The sequence below is a fragment of the Trichogramma pretiosum genome, unplaced genomic scaffold, assembly GCF_000599845.2.
Source record: "Trichogramma pretiosum strain Unisexual culture from Peru unplaced genomic scaffold, Tpre_2.0 scaffold22, whole genome shotgun sequence".
NCBI lineage: Eukaryota > Metazoa > Arthropoda > Insecta > Hymenoptera > Trichogrammatidae > Trichogramma > Trichogramma pretiosum.
Genome location: NW_019640932.1, coordinates 1682407 through 1696180, shown reverse-complemented (window position 1 = coordinate 1696180; position 13774 = coordinate 1682407). Strand labels below are relative to the sequence as shown.

Here is a 13774-nt window from a genome sequence, read left to right as displayed (position 1 = left end):
TGATCTCAAAAACTATTTGTCCAATCGGCTTGAAATTTTTACCACATATTTATTATACCACTGCGCAGGTTTCTATCATATTAAAACCATTATTTGCTTATTTATTTTTGAGTTCAGAATTTTTTTCGTATTTTACCACTTTGCGCGCTCGCTCGCCCCTTGCACGGTTAATGGTTATAAAAAAGACCGAAAGCAGTTGTTTTTTTTACACGCGGTGAATCGGAATACATTGTATTTGACGTGTACATGTGCTATTACGCTATTCGAGTTTTACAAGTGTGTGAACTCAACTCATAGATTTCCTACTACGCACTTGACGTGACCTGTTTAAGATCTTTTAAGCAGTCGAATTTGTTGAAAAAATTGAACGTGGGCGAAGCCACGACGGGGTCGCTAGTATTTCAATAATCGTGACTACGAGAAGTTTTTTGCTAACAAAATATTAATTTTTTTACTCTTATGTATTATAATATGCTACTTAAAAAATATAATAATGTCAACTTTTGTAAGAATGTATAATTCGAGTCTATCACGAGGTAGTACACAGAAGAACGTCGTGTATAGCTGCAGTGCATAGTCGTCTCCTCGACGCGCAGCGCTTCAAACGGCTACTATCGCAGCTTGACAATCGTCAGCATAATTATTTATAATACTTATAGAGCTAAACGACTGATAATTAAGTAAAGTCGTCACATAGTGACGATATTATAACCCCGTCGCATTTAAATGAACAGAAAATTATGATAATTGTATTTACACATAAGTGAACATAATATTTTTTTTTTAGATCATCGCTGCTGATCGGGATACTTTTCCTCGTAGCATTGTTTGGCAAGATTGAAGAGCTGCTGGTACATGGCGTCGCCGGTCTCTCTTACCAGTGAATTGAACTGGCTGTCGTTGTTCTCCAATAGTTTGTAAGGATGATCGTATTCCTGCAAAGAGAATAAAGAGATTGGCAATTTGGCAACAATGTACTACTGGTGCGAGGTACTTACAGCAACTTGACCTTTATCCATGACCAAGACTTTGTCGCTGTCGATGATAGTATTAAGCCGATGAGCCACCGTTAAAACGGTGCAATTGGCGAATTTGGTCCTGATCGTCGTCTGAATCAGGGCATCGGTCTGAGGATCGACGTTGGCAGTCGCTTCATCCAGCATCAGAACCTTGTTATTCCTCAATATCGCCCGGGCCAAGCAAACCAGTTGACGCTGACCCACGCTGAAATTGGCGCCTCGGTCGAGCACGCGACTGTCCAGGCCGTTGCCCGTCGACACAACGGAATCTTTGAGCTCGACCTGCTCGAGGGCCTGCCACAGCGCCTCGTCCTCGAACTCCTCGAACGGATCGAGATTGCGACGCAGCGTGCCCGAGAAGAGAACCGGATCCTGCGGTATGATCGATATGTGGCTTCTCAAGTCCTCCACGGCGATGTTGCCGGTATCGACTCCGTCGATCTCGATGATACCGTCGATCTCGGCTAACCGAAACATTGCCGAGATGAGCGAGGACTTGCCCGCTCCGGTTCTCCCGACGATACCGATCTGCAACAGTTGGCTTGACTTAGATTCCATTCGGCAAGTTTAAAATTTATCACGCGTCATACCTTCTGCGACGCTTTGATGTAAAAGCTCAAATCTCTGAGAACGGGTTCGCCCTCTGGAGCGTAACGCATGTAGACGTTTCTGAATTCGACGGCACCCGAGCTCGGCCAATGGGCGGGCACATTGAGCAGCTTCGCCAGCACGGGCTTGTTTTTACTCTTTTTGCTCTGCGAGGCCTGGCCCTGATCGCGCAGATTCTTCTCTGGCGCTATCTGCAGATACTCGAGTATCCGCTCGACCGACATCATCTGATTGGTCACCTCAGCGCTCTGGCGCATGCCCCACTGCACGAGCGAGGCGATCGACATCATCTGGGTGATGGCTAGACCGACCGAGCCACTGTCGAACTGCTCCTTGAAGATCAAAAAGCTGAACGTGATGAAGGTGACGAAGCTGAAGGTGAACAGGTCCAGGGCGAAGGCGTAGGCCATGCTCGTGGCCGTGAACATGTACCAGGACGAGGTGTGCACGTCCTGAAACTTGTCGAACTCGAGCTTGAGGATTGATTGGGCTTGGTAAGCCCTGATGGTCGAGATGCCGTTCAAGGTGGCGCTCAGATGAGTGAAGACTGGAGATCGAGCTACAGAAAAAAAGAAGATCGAATGTGAAATACAATTAGGAAACCGATCGGCATTATACAGGCTGCACGTGAGAGCCTCGAAACCTACTCATTCCCTCGAGCCGCTTGATGTTCTTGCTGGTCTTGAGAAACACCCGTCTGATCCACCAGGAGACCAGGGCTATGACCGCGGCCGGCACGAGGAAGATCTTGTTGACGATACAGGTGAGAATCATGGCGCCGGCGATGAAGAGGAGCACTTGGCCGGCGTCGAGCATGGCCTTGGGTAGATGCTCGTCCGTCGCGGTGGTGTCCTTGGAGAAGCGATTGATGATCCGGCCGCTGGGATTGGTGTCGAAGAATCGCATGCAGGTGCGCATGAGCGCGTAGAAGGCCCGATTGTGCAGTCGCTCGCTGGCCCGCATGCAGATGCCGTAATAGACGAATGAGCGACACAGGCCGATCACGAAGATCGACAGCACGAGGCCCGTGTAGACGTACACGTAGAACTCGGTCGTGTAGTAGCCGTCGTCGTAGCTGTCTCCCGGCCGGCTCCAGCTGCTGTTCGACGCGTTTTGCGTCGTGCGCTCCTGACGCGCCTCTTCGATCGATGTACTATATATTGCGTAGGCAGAAAGTAATAATGGCTTTTTATCCAGCTGGATTTTTTGTGACATCGACTTTTTGCGTCATGATGATTATTTACTTACATGTAGGGGACCATGTAGTCGTTGAAGCTGACGCAGAGCTGCGTAACGATGAACAACGCGGCCATGAGGCCGGTGGTGAACAAGCTCGAGCCCATGCGGAAGTACTGCAGGAATACGCTGCCCTTCACCATACCCTTGGACGTGCCCTCGATCGTGTCACCGAACTTCTTGGCCTCCTCGTCCTTCACGTCCTCGCTCTCGGAGTCGCCTCCGCCATCCGATATCGATACCCGAGACTGCGCTCAACAACCACAACAAAACAGATAAATCGTCCGTGTCATTTTCACTCTGTTTTTATATAGAATTCATGATTTTATATAATACTCACTCCTCCTCTGCTTCCAGTGGAAGAAAATCGTCTTCTCAGCTCGACCTTCTCGACGTTGAACTCGTCCGGATTTTCAGGATTATCCGAAGCGATCAGACTGTTGTACTCGGGATAGACGTTTAACAGCTGATGATAATCATCGTAGAACTGAATTTTGCCCTGATCCAGCAGTATGATGCCGTCGACGTCTTTGATGAATTGCAACTGGTGCGTCGCCAGGATACGAGTTTTCCCCATCAAATGACGCCTGATGCACTGGTCGAACAGATGCTTGCCCACGTGAGCGTCGACGGCACTCAGAGGATCGTCGAGCAGGTAGATGTCCGCATGTCTGTAGACGGCCCTGGCCAGGTTGATCCTGGCCTTTTGACCGCCCGATAAAGAACAGCCTCTCTCACCCACGATGGTCTGATCGCCGTCCGGGAACTGATGAAAGTCCTTGTAAAGCGAGCAGGCCTTGACGACCCTCTGATAGCGCTGCAGATCCAGCTCCTGGCCGAAGAGGATGTTCTGCCTGACGCTCGAATTGAAGACCCAGGCGTCCTGGGGCACGTAGCTGATCTTACCCTTGACCTTGACATTGCCGGAGACGAGCTTGATCTCACCCAGCAGGGCCGACAGTAGGGAGCTCTTGCCGGCGCCGACCATGCCGATTACGGCGTATAACTTGCCCTTTTCCAGCTTCAGATTGATCGAGTCGAGGGTGTTGTCCGACTTCTCCGGATACCACTTGGCTTGGACGTGATTCATCGTCACGGCGTATCTGTCGTCCTCGATTCTATCGACCGAAGAAAGTTCGGGTCAGCAACATGTGTGTATGATTATAGAATTGCAAATATGTGCGTAGCGAGTGTTATTTTCGTCCTATCTCGTGTAGACATCGTCGATAGTCTCCGATAAGTCGTAAATGACGCGACTCTCTTGGGAAGTTTGTACAGCTTGCGCTGCGGCGTGTGCCTGAGCGAGCCTCTCGATGAGTATATGTATAATTATATAAAAAAAGAGCACTCGACGAGAGAAAAAGAGGCGATACAAACGATATCGATGAATAATAAAACAAACACGACTGACGCGTGCTGCAGTTCGTCAAACTTACTGGACGCTCTCCGAGGTACTTTTGGCCAATTTTTCGTCGTCGCCCTTATCCGCCTTATCCTTGGCCATGAACTTGACGTCGACGGGGCTCATGGCGGAGTCGGCAGCGTCGGCACCAGCCCCTGAGTGGGTCACGTTCTCCGGATCGAACTCCTCGAGCATGAGGAAGGATTGTATCCTCGACACGGAGACTTTGCACTCGGCGAGCTCGGCGAAGCCCCGCACGAACATGGCCGACATCGAGTTCGAGAGCAGATTGTAGAAGGAGGCGAACACGAAGATCTTGTCGGTGGTCAGGCTCTCTTTGAAGTAGATACTCGACACGATGGTGCAGTAGAGGGCCATGCGAGTCGTGAACAGAAAGAAGGTCATGAAGAGGCCGCGCAGGTACGAGCTCTTGCGCACGACCTTGAGCTCGAGGCGGCGGGCCAGCTCGACCAGGGCGCAGAAAGGCTTCTCCCAGGCGTACATCTTGATTACTTGTACGCCCGAGATGATCTCGTCCATGAGGCGGACTCGCTCGTCCGTTTTAATGGCCGTTCGCAGCCGATAGATCGACGACAGTTTGCCCGTATAGACTGCACACGAGAAACAAAAGAAATCGTTATCACGAGGCGAAAATCGGTATTATTTGTATATAAATGGAAATTATTTCTTGTACTTTGTATGGGCACGACGGTGAGCACGACGGCGATACCGATGAGAGCGGCGTAATGGGCCTGAGTGTACAGGATGTAACCGATTATCAGGGTGGACAGGGGTGCGCTCCACATGGTGTGCAGAAATATCATGACGAGCTCGAAGCGATTGACGTCGTTCGCGACGAGATTGACGATTTTGCCGGGCGCCGTCTCGCCCAGGGCCGTCTTGCTGAGTTTGAGGGCCTTGCGGTAGACGAGGGAGCAAACGGAGATGCGAATGCGCCCGCCCAGATGGTAGGCCAAGAAGAGTAGATGATTGGTCGAGAGGATGGTGAGGAAGTTGGCCACGGTCAGGCCGCCGGCGAACATGAAGGCCTCCTCGGTCGTCGTCTCGGGCTTCTGCCTGAAGTACTTGAGCAGATAGCCCAGAAGTATCGGCGTACACATTCTGCAACATCATCGTTCGCGTGTACATTATGATATTATTTCGCGCAACGTGCTTCATCGCGCGTGATTATCATTAATTATCTTTGCTCGCGCGAGTCCTACGCGAGGCTAATAACTCGCAAAACTTAAAGTTTCGAGCTATCGTGATACGCGCACACATGCCCGCAATTTATCTGCATCACAATTAACAACAAAGTCGGTGACATTAAACGCCCAGCACTAATATTGACAATGTTGCGATTCGAGTGCGACAATGACTTATTGCGGAAAAGTAACGCCAAATCGTTTCGTATTCTGTTGCAATTTACTTTGAATTATATGTCATTATTATACCTGAACACAAATTCGAGCATCACGTGAATAAAGCCCATGAAGAAGATCTCCGCCCTGAACGCCATAAACATCGTTTTCAAGAGGTTCGGCTGCTTCTTCCTCTTTTTCGCTTGTTGCAGTTCCACGTTCCATTGTCTATATGAAAGTAATCGAGTTGTTAATAACGACTACTGTTACGGTAATAGTTGCGTGAAAATTTACAGGAACTTACTTTTCCAATCTGTCACCGAGTAACGTCGAATGATCCTTTTTCAATGGGTTGTAAAGATCCTCGACGGTTAGAATTTTTGTGTATCCTTTTTTGAACAGCCGCAACGTCCAACTAGAAAAAATACGCGAGATAATTGTAATGCGGTTTGATTATTCAAGGACTGGTTTGGAACACAATACTTCAAAGTACTTTTGTACTTGTAAGATCGTTAAGCTCGGCGAGATTCTAACGGATAACTAACTAGCATGATTTAATATTTCATAAAAAAGCTCGATAATATCGATTGTCCTAACAAAGACAATCTCACATGGTAGCGAGATTAAAAAATCCCTCTAAAAATTTTTCGGATAAGAAAATCTCTCCGAAAAAATTGCGGAGAAGATTCAACAGAAATTCTTCAAGAAGAATTTTCAACTTTTCAACGAAAAACTGTTATATTTTTCCCCAAATTTTCCCTGGGCTTGTTCGCCAAATATTTTTTCCCCTCTAATTCAAGAAAAAAAATTTTTCATGAAAACTTCTTTCTCTGGAGAGATTTTCTTGAACGCATTTTCAAAAGAAAGATTTTCTTTTCCGCATTTTCGAAAGAGAGATTATTTTATGTTTTAGAGATAGTCTTCGTATAGGAACGATCGATGTACCGATCATACACCATCGACTATTTTTCAATTATCACTGCAAAGCAATAAACCGTAAGAATTACGTTCACTTAGGAAAGAAAAACATGAGTTAAATAAGTGTAAAAAGGTAAAACTGCTTTTTACGCACCCGATACCGACGATAAGCCGCGGGAGAGATTTCCATCGCGCTATCGACACTATACGCGCCTTTTAATTACACGGCCGTATCGTAATAGCACTCGGGATCGGATGGCTTTAAATTAAAAGTTTATCGATTTCTTCGGTGTAGGCGTATATGCGAGCATATTACAGTGTCGCGCGACGTTAGTTTAACAAAACTTGGAGAAAGCTCTGGTACATATGCACGACGATCTCGCGTTTCGCTGGACATTGGACATTCGTATACAGATGCGCAAAGTTTCTATCGTTCGAATGCACGCTATACCGTACGATTAATAATGTTTACTTACCACCAAAAGACGACTGAAAAAGGATTTGCCTTTTCTCGCGGGTTTGCCAGATTATTAGCACCGGTTGCATCCATGACGATGGTCCAGTCGATGAAGGTACACGATCAAGGTGTTTTTCTCCCGACACACATGAAATTGGCTCCAGAATCAAAGTCTGCACCAACCTTGGCAGTGGAATTAGCTTCTTGTATATCAGCGCTCTGGTCTATTTCCACATGTTCTTGGTAGATCGGCACGTGCGATGCATCTGCTTGCGGCCGCCTCCACAAGAAAAATAATCAAAAAATTGAAAACCGTTTTAAAACATCCGCAGCACTATATAAATTTGACGATTGAAAAAATTCGAAAATGCTCTCTGTTGCATATAGAATACACGATAGCGCAGGGCAACGAGCGACCGTACAGTGGACTACGATTCTTGACACTTGCAATATTATATCACTGATTATCGAAACGGCTCGTTATTTTATTTTTGAATTTTTTAACCGAAAGCACGCGATCCTTATCGAAAGTCTTCTTTTTCGATTTAGTTTGATAATGTATCGTTGCGAAGCTTCTTATCTTGGCGATCGCCCGCTTGGCGCCCCGCGCTTCTCAATTATAATTGTGATGTAAGCGCACAAAAGTTCAAGTTTATTACAAATTCCAGCAACTATTGTAGCTTGCAATCGGCGGCAACAATTGTATTACTATGTATACTTGCGCGTCGACTGGCGCGGCCCGTTGAATTGCTCGCGGCGATGTGCTCTCCGCGACGACTGATCGACGAAGAGTCGCGAACACGTTTTTTTCTCTTATTTTATCAAATATCACTGTGCGGCAGTATAATAGTGTGCCTCGCGCTACGATCGTGCAGCATTCTCTGTATTAGACTGATCAAACAAGTTTTAACTATGTTTTATTGCGCGATGTACACAGACGCGTTGTGCGTATGTGTTTGTATGTATGTACGAAAGGCGACGGAGGCGAAAATAGATTATTTCGCGCGTGTTGACAATTATACGGAAGCTCGCAAGCTTATGTACTGCACTGAAAAACAATCGCAGACGATATTGATGCGCGTCTGACAACACACGAGACACGCGCGCGGCCCAATGGAGTAAAAGTGCGTTCGAAATTTCGCGTCTCTGTTTTGTATACAAAAGAGAGAGAGAGAGAGAGAACAGAGACGGAGCAAGAGAGCGTTCCAATTAATATTATATGTTTACCTATTAGGATACGTTCAGCACGAACGTCGAAGGACAATCGATTATTAATAATAGATAGAGTAGGAGAGCTGTGGACTTAGAGGCAGCCAACGATCGACTAACTAATAACTTGGTGCGGCGCGCTTTAATAGTATGGTAACTCGTCGGCAACAAATATTTAAGGCTCTCGACTTGTCGGCACTCGCGAATCGTGCGTATACGCGTATTACTGACTCCCTCTCTCGCTAGCTCCCTTTTATTCCTGCTTTCTTTGCATTTGAGAATAGATGCTACGGTGTGTGCGAGTGCGCTACCGCGTATCCGTGTGCCGCGCGCTGGATCTGCCTATGTACATTTTCAATGTGTGATTATATTTATTTTCAGCAGACAATCCGATCGATGACGATGCAGCAGCGTAGACGACGTCGACGACGACGATGATCTTGTATAGCGTGCGCTCGATTGCGCAATCTTTTTAACGCATTGCCATCTCTCTACGCAATGTTTCATTTATATATGTAATGTGTACAATATCGCTAAACGGATCGGGGTAATAATTGATTTCGTTATTTTGTAACGATACGTGACGAGCCGACACGCCTCTTGACAGCTAGCTCGCAATCGAGCTTTAGGAGATCTGCTATTTTTACAATCGTTATCGTGCAAGCAATGATTTATTCTTCGGTGCACAAGTGCGGAAAATCCGCCGGCAAAGACGACGACTCGATTTCGACCTCATACGTTGATACTGCTGATCGCCATCTATTGTAGTTCATTAAATGCATAAAATAGCTTCGTAATATCCTTTTACATAATCTGCAGTAAAGTGCGTTAACCCAAATCAACCCCGTTATCTATACATGTTTCTTCGTTTATAAAATAAGATAAATTTTATTGTACAGACTTAGTCATACACAAATTATACATATTGAATAAAAAATTGCAGATAAATTATCTTAAAATTATATATAAATGAAAAGGATGCACTATATAGCGAAAATAGTAAAAAATGTGTTCTTTTTATGATACACTAAGATATTTCAGATTCTTAACGGATATCGAATTTTAAAAACAGATCAAGTTTTTTTTCGTTAAATACATGAGAGTTGTTTTACTTCAACTTAAATTTCATTGTTTTTTTTTTTTTTTTGAAAAAGCTGAATTACTGAAAATATTTTTAATGCATTATAATGATGTGTATGATTTAGATTCTGGCGACCTTAGAATTTATCAAATCTTCGAGGCTAACATTTTGAAATAAAAAATTGTTCAGTAAATATATATATGTACACAAATGCCGGAATTGAAATTATAATAGGTAGTACTTAACTCATAATTCTTGCAAATTTCTATTTTTTTTTTTTTATTTTAATTGTTTTATTGCTTAACTTAATAACTTGCTTTGATTTGAATCAGTCAAATCGCAGTCAAAATAAACGGTAAAATTTGTATCATTTTTTTCTTACTGAAAAATGTTTTAAATTCTGTTGTACTTTGCACAATTCGAATTTATGGAAAAAATATTTCTTAAAATGTATGTGAACCACATCTAGTAAAATATTTTAATGAAGTATTCTTAAACATTATATACTTCAAAAAACACCTCGTTATCTTTCTTAATTTAAAAGCGTTATGAACTCTTGTTTCACAAAAACAACAAATATTTTACCTTTAAATATCAACTTAGTGAATCTAAAATCAATGTAAGTGCTACTGTTTATCAAAAATATTTTTCAAAACCACGTTACAAGTGAGCATAAACGATGTGAGACACGACATTACGGAACAAGCCAAATATTAAATATTATGTTAAAAATGAAACTTCCAAGTATCATAGAATCGTTGTCCTGGTTTTCAAAGTAGCTTCATAAAAAAGAAGTTACTTCAGAGAGTTAAAAAAACTTTCGTTTTCTTCAGAAATAAAGCTATTCTAAAAAATCGTTGAATATTATTAGCCTATGTAAAAATTGAGTCAAACTTAACAGCTCTTATTAGATACCTAACAAAGCAGTTCGACAATTGTAAGTTCAGTTCGCTAATTTTTTTAAATTACACGCAGCAGCCACTTTGAAAAGCCCTTCCTCGACTGACGTTGTCGTTATCGAAATTATTTGCAAATATTACATTGGTTGAGGAGCGGCAACCGATCGTTGATAAGACTTCGTCGTGAGTATAGTCACTTTTCCGTAAGCGTAACTTAGACATTTGGCGAGATCAGCACAACAGCCGTACTTCTTGATCGTTTTAAATCTGTACGTCCTAAAGTTCTTTTCTTGATCAATGTAAGTAACAGCACCCATAAGAGGGCATAAGATGATTTTTGTATGATCTCCAAAATTGATCTAAATCAAAATTTATTGCACATTAAAAATTGCACCGTTTTTGTACAATTAAATTTAAATAAAATTTAAAAATCAAACCTGCAGAGCGCCATTCGTTAGTAACATAATAACAGCAGTTGGTGTCCTAAACCATTCATGCAGATACGGAGGTCTCGCCAGTGAGTCACTTTGTTTTACAACAACTGGACCGCTAGCCTTTAGTAAATGATCGTTCATGTATCGCAAAAAGTAGGTTAACAACTTTACTTTCTTTTCAAGATGTGCTGGGGAATCATCGACGGTATAGTAAGATTCTTCTCCTCGTTGATTGATATAATGAATATTGAAATTATTTGCTAACATAATGATACGAGTACCATCGTTAAACATAACGCCTACACCGTCGTCAGAAAGTTGATAACCGAATCCATATTTATCAGAATAATCGACCCACTTGGAGACCCATAAGAAGGGTTGCGCGTCGGGATCGGTCATGTCATCTAAAAATTAATTTCATTATGTAGTTGAATTCATACTCTATTTCAATAATAAAATACATTTAATCAACAAAAATATATATAAAAAAAAATTATGCATATAAAAATAACTGAGGAACGATGGCATATTAATAAAAATATCTCACCTACAGCACCCATTTTTCGACCAGGTTTACTTTTTAACAAGTTCCCTAATTGCTCTTGTAAACTCTTGAGCATAGTTTCAATGTGTAATTCTTGTTTTTGGGCATTGCTCATATAGTTCTTGAGTTTTCGCGGACTTTGCAGTTTGCTAATTTCATCAACTTGTGGACTGTTGTTCATATCCTTTTGTGCAAGAGGTTTACGAGCAAGAGCTTCAAGCATATCAAGACGAGGTGCCATTGTTAAGCATGATGATGGCAAACTAGCTGGCATAAAACCATGAGAGAAGAATGGATCTTTTAGTAATCTAGCTACACTAGGTCGTTTTGCGGGATTTCCTTGCAGCATGCTTGATACCATATTCATAGCATCAGTCTTTTCCATTGAAGCTGGAATTTGGTAATTAACTTGTTTGATTCTTGCATAAGTTTCTTTTAAACTCTCTGTTTCAAATGGTGGATTTCCCACCAAGAGTGTGTACATAATGCAACCAATACTCCAAATATCAACTTCATAGGAATGACCTACTTTTGTCAAAATTTCTGGAGCAATGTAATTAGGAGTTCCACACAAAGTTCTGTCAAAAATTAAAATTTGATTAAATTTAAATAAATAAAATTCTAATTAATTGAATAATAGTTAATCAAATTCTAGATTTTCTTACTTTTTTCTTTCACCATCATGCTCTAGAATGGTGGCCAAACCAAAATCTCCTATTTTAACTTGTAAATCATCGTTTAAAAAAAGATTGCCAAGTTTGAGATCCCTGTGAATAATGCGCCTGTTGTGCAAGTAGTGCACACCAAGCAAAATTTGTTTCATGTAATATCTGGTTTCCCACTCTGTGAGAGCTTTCCTTCTTCGATGCAATTCCATCATGGACTAACACAGAAAAGTATAAAGAATAGTTATCAAAATAATTATACACAGTAATTGAATTAATTTAAATATTATTCACTTACTCTTTTTCTACACAACTCCAAAATAATGTAAACATTATAACTATCGTCAAAAAACCCATGAAAGCCAACTATGTGTTTGTGGTTCAAACTCTTATGAATAGCAATCTCTTGGGTCATTTTTTCTCTCTGATTGCTTTTGGTCATCAGAGCCTTTGGCACTATCTTTCCTGCAAAGACCTCCTGTGTTTGAGAATCTCGTATCTCGTAACATTTTGCAAATCCTCCCTGCAATAGAAATCACTGTTTTATATTTGAATTTCCATCGTAAGGATTTTCAGTAATCTGAATAAGAATACTCAGTTAAGTTTTATGTATCAACACACTTCTGCTTGACTTTTAAACTCTAATAGAATAGATAGAACAGAATAGGAAAAGTAGTCATTTAGAACATCTCAGCAACAATTTACTGTTCAAAATGATAATAATACTTGACAACTTGCTGTAGATTTGAATAAACACAAAATCATACGGATGGAACAATGAATCAATGCCAGCGCGAAAAGAGCCTAAAATCCAACCTCTCTCTCAAAAAAAATGTAGTGCGCGCAGATCGCAAAAAAAAAGTACGTTAGTAAACAATCCCGTATGAGCGATATGGTATGGAGAATAAACAATTCATTTTTTATCAATAATAAAAATTAGAACGAGTACGAACCTTGCCAAAAAATCGGCCCTTTAAGTAGCTTTTGTTGGTGTTCTTGTCGTAAACTGGATCGGGTATGACCCATTCGATGGCATCCTTGTCTTTCGACATTATTTCAAAACGTTGCACGTATAAACCGCACGCAGAAGCACAACTGATGAAAACAGCTCAAACCTTGATTCCGAAGGGCCTCGTTCGCGATGGTGGAACGATTGTTTCGACGAGTCCCCCTAGGTCGGTGCACTCCTGTGGGCCGCTCGCTCGCGATGATTCCGAATCTTACGTGGATTTTCGTCTACTCGAGCAACGATGAACGTTCAATTCAGAGCTGCTAAAGGCGATGGCGGGCCACTGTCTCTGTGTCGAACGCGTGCAAATACAGAATTTGTGTAGTTGGTCCTAGGCACATATGATGCTCTGTATAGGGCAGAGAGAGAGACACAGAGCGGGCTCCTCTTTTGGTTTTACACAGCGATGGAAGAGAGGCGACCGTTTCGAAAATTTGAAATGCCGACTCGAGCCCCCTACCCTAGCCGGTTGCCGGCAGCGCTACCACGTGACGTCTCTCGCCAAATGGCAGTGCGCGAAGCGTTGAAGGAACTGTCTGCCGCTTTATACATGGATATATAGATATATCGTGCGGTACACACAATAACACACGAGTCTGCTACATACGATACGTTGTATAATATGAGAGGGCTCGATCGCGAGCTAGTGTTGCAATTTACAAGCAGAAACACTCCCCTGTTGAATTGTTTACCATTGACTTTTTTGCTCAATGCGGCTGCCTCGTTGGTTAGACTCGGCCACCTCTGCGCGTAAATATTCCGACTGCATTAGAGATTTGTTTTTGTTTTGTTTTTCTTTCACAGTCGCTTCGTAAATATATCACACGCGCTTCGGTGTACATACGTTGTGAATGTACTTAATTAGCAATAATATCTTTTCGAAACTTTCTACAATAAATGTGTAAAATTGTACGATTTCAATCGCAGCAGT

At 42.6% G+C, this 13774-nt stretch overlaps 2 protein-coding genes across 3 annotated transcripts; both read right to left on the bottom strand.

Annotated features, from left to right (window-relative positions):
- Nucleotides 1–101: 101 nt before the first annotated feature.
- On the bottom strand, nucleotides 102–8346 carry LOC106648995 (probable multidrug resistance-associated protein lethal(2)03659). Of its 2 annotated transcripts, none has more exons than XM_014366251.2 (12): nucleotides 8230–8346; nucleotides 7022–7282; nucleotides 5932–6042; nucleotides 5721–5855; nucleotides 4961–5388; nucleotides 4301–4877; nucleotides 3205–3982; nucleotides 2877–3112; nucleotides 2276–2781; nucleotides 1610–2187; nucleotides 999–1547; nucleotides 102–935 (listed from the first exon to the last, which is right to left on the bottom strand). In XM_014366251.2, the coding sequence occupies exons 2-12, from the start codon at nucleotides 7093–7095 to the stop codon at nucleotides 789–791; spliced, it is 4119 nt and encodes a 1372-aa protein (XP_014221737.1). In that variant the 5' UTR covers nucleotides 7096–7282; nucleotides 8230–8346; the 3' UTR covers nucleotides 102–788. The 2 variants fall into 2 exon arrangements, with proteins under 2 accessions (XP_014221737.1, XP_023313504.1); XM_023457736.1 differs by lacking the exon at nucleotides 8230–8346 and adding an exon at nucleotides 7662–8102.
- Nucleotides 8347–9339: 993 nt separating this feature from the next.
- Nucleotides 9340–13261, bottom strand: LOC106649000 (serine/threonine-protein kinase polo). The gene is made up of 6 exons (XM_014366259.2): nucleotides 12788–13261; nucleotides 12133–12357; nucleotides 11835–12052; nucleotides 11173–11747; nucleotides 10629–11029; nucleotides 9340–10550 (listed from the first exon to the last, which is right to left on the bottom strand). Exons 1-6 carry the CDS (start codon nucleotides 12884–12886, stop codon nucleotides 10329–10331), a joined length of 1740 nt encoding a protein of 579 aa, XP_014221745.1. The 5' UTR covers nucleotides 12887–13261; the 3' UTR covers nucleotides 9340–10328.
- Nucleotides 13262–13774: the final 513 nt, after the last annotated feature.

What these genes read in the sequence shown, in the direction of transcription:
- LOC106648995 (XM_014366251.2), bottom strand. Translation starts at nt 7,095, where the DNA reads ATGGATGCAACCGGTGCTAATAATCTGGCAAACCCGCGAGAAAAGGCA. An exon ending in TTTTCAGTCGTCTTTTGGTG is followed by an intron (nt 6,043 to 7,021) that starts GTAAGTAAACAT and finishes TATTTTTTCTAG; the next exon opens with TTGGACGTTGCGGCTGTTCA. An exon ending in ATGCTCGAATTTGTGTTCAG is followed by an intron (nt 5,389 to 5,720) that starts GTATAATAATGA and finishes ATGATGTTGCAG; the next exon opens with AATGTGTACGCCGATACTTC.
- LOC106649000 (XM_014366259.2), bottom strand. Translation starts at nt 12,886, where the DNA reads ATGTCGAAAGACAAGGATGCCATCGAATGGGTCATACCCGATCCAGTT. An exon ending in AGGGCCGATTTTTTGGCAAG is followed by an intron (nt 12,358 to 12,787) that starts GTTCGTACTCGT and finishes TTTCTATTGCAG; the next exon opens with GGAGGATTTGCAAAATGTTA. An exon ending in TGGAGTTGTGTAGAAAAAGA is followed by an intron (nt 12,053 to 12,132) that starts GTAAGTGAATAA and finishes TTTCTGTGTTAG; the next exon opens with TCCATGATGGAATTGCATCG.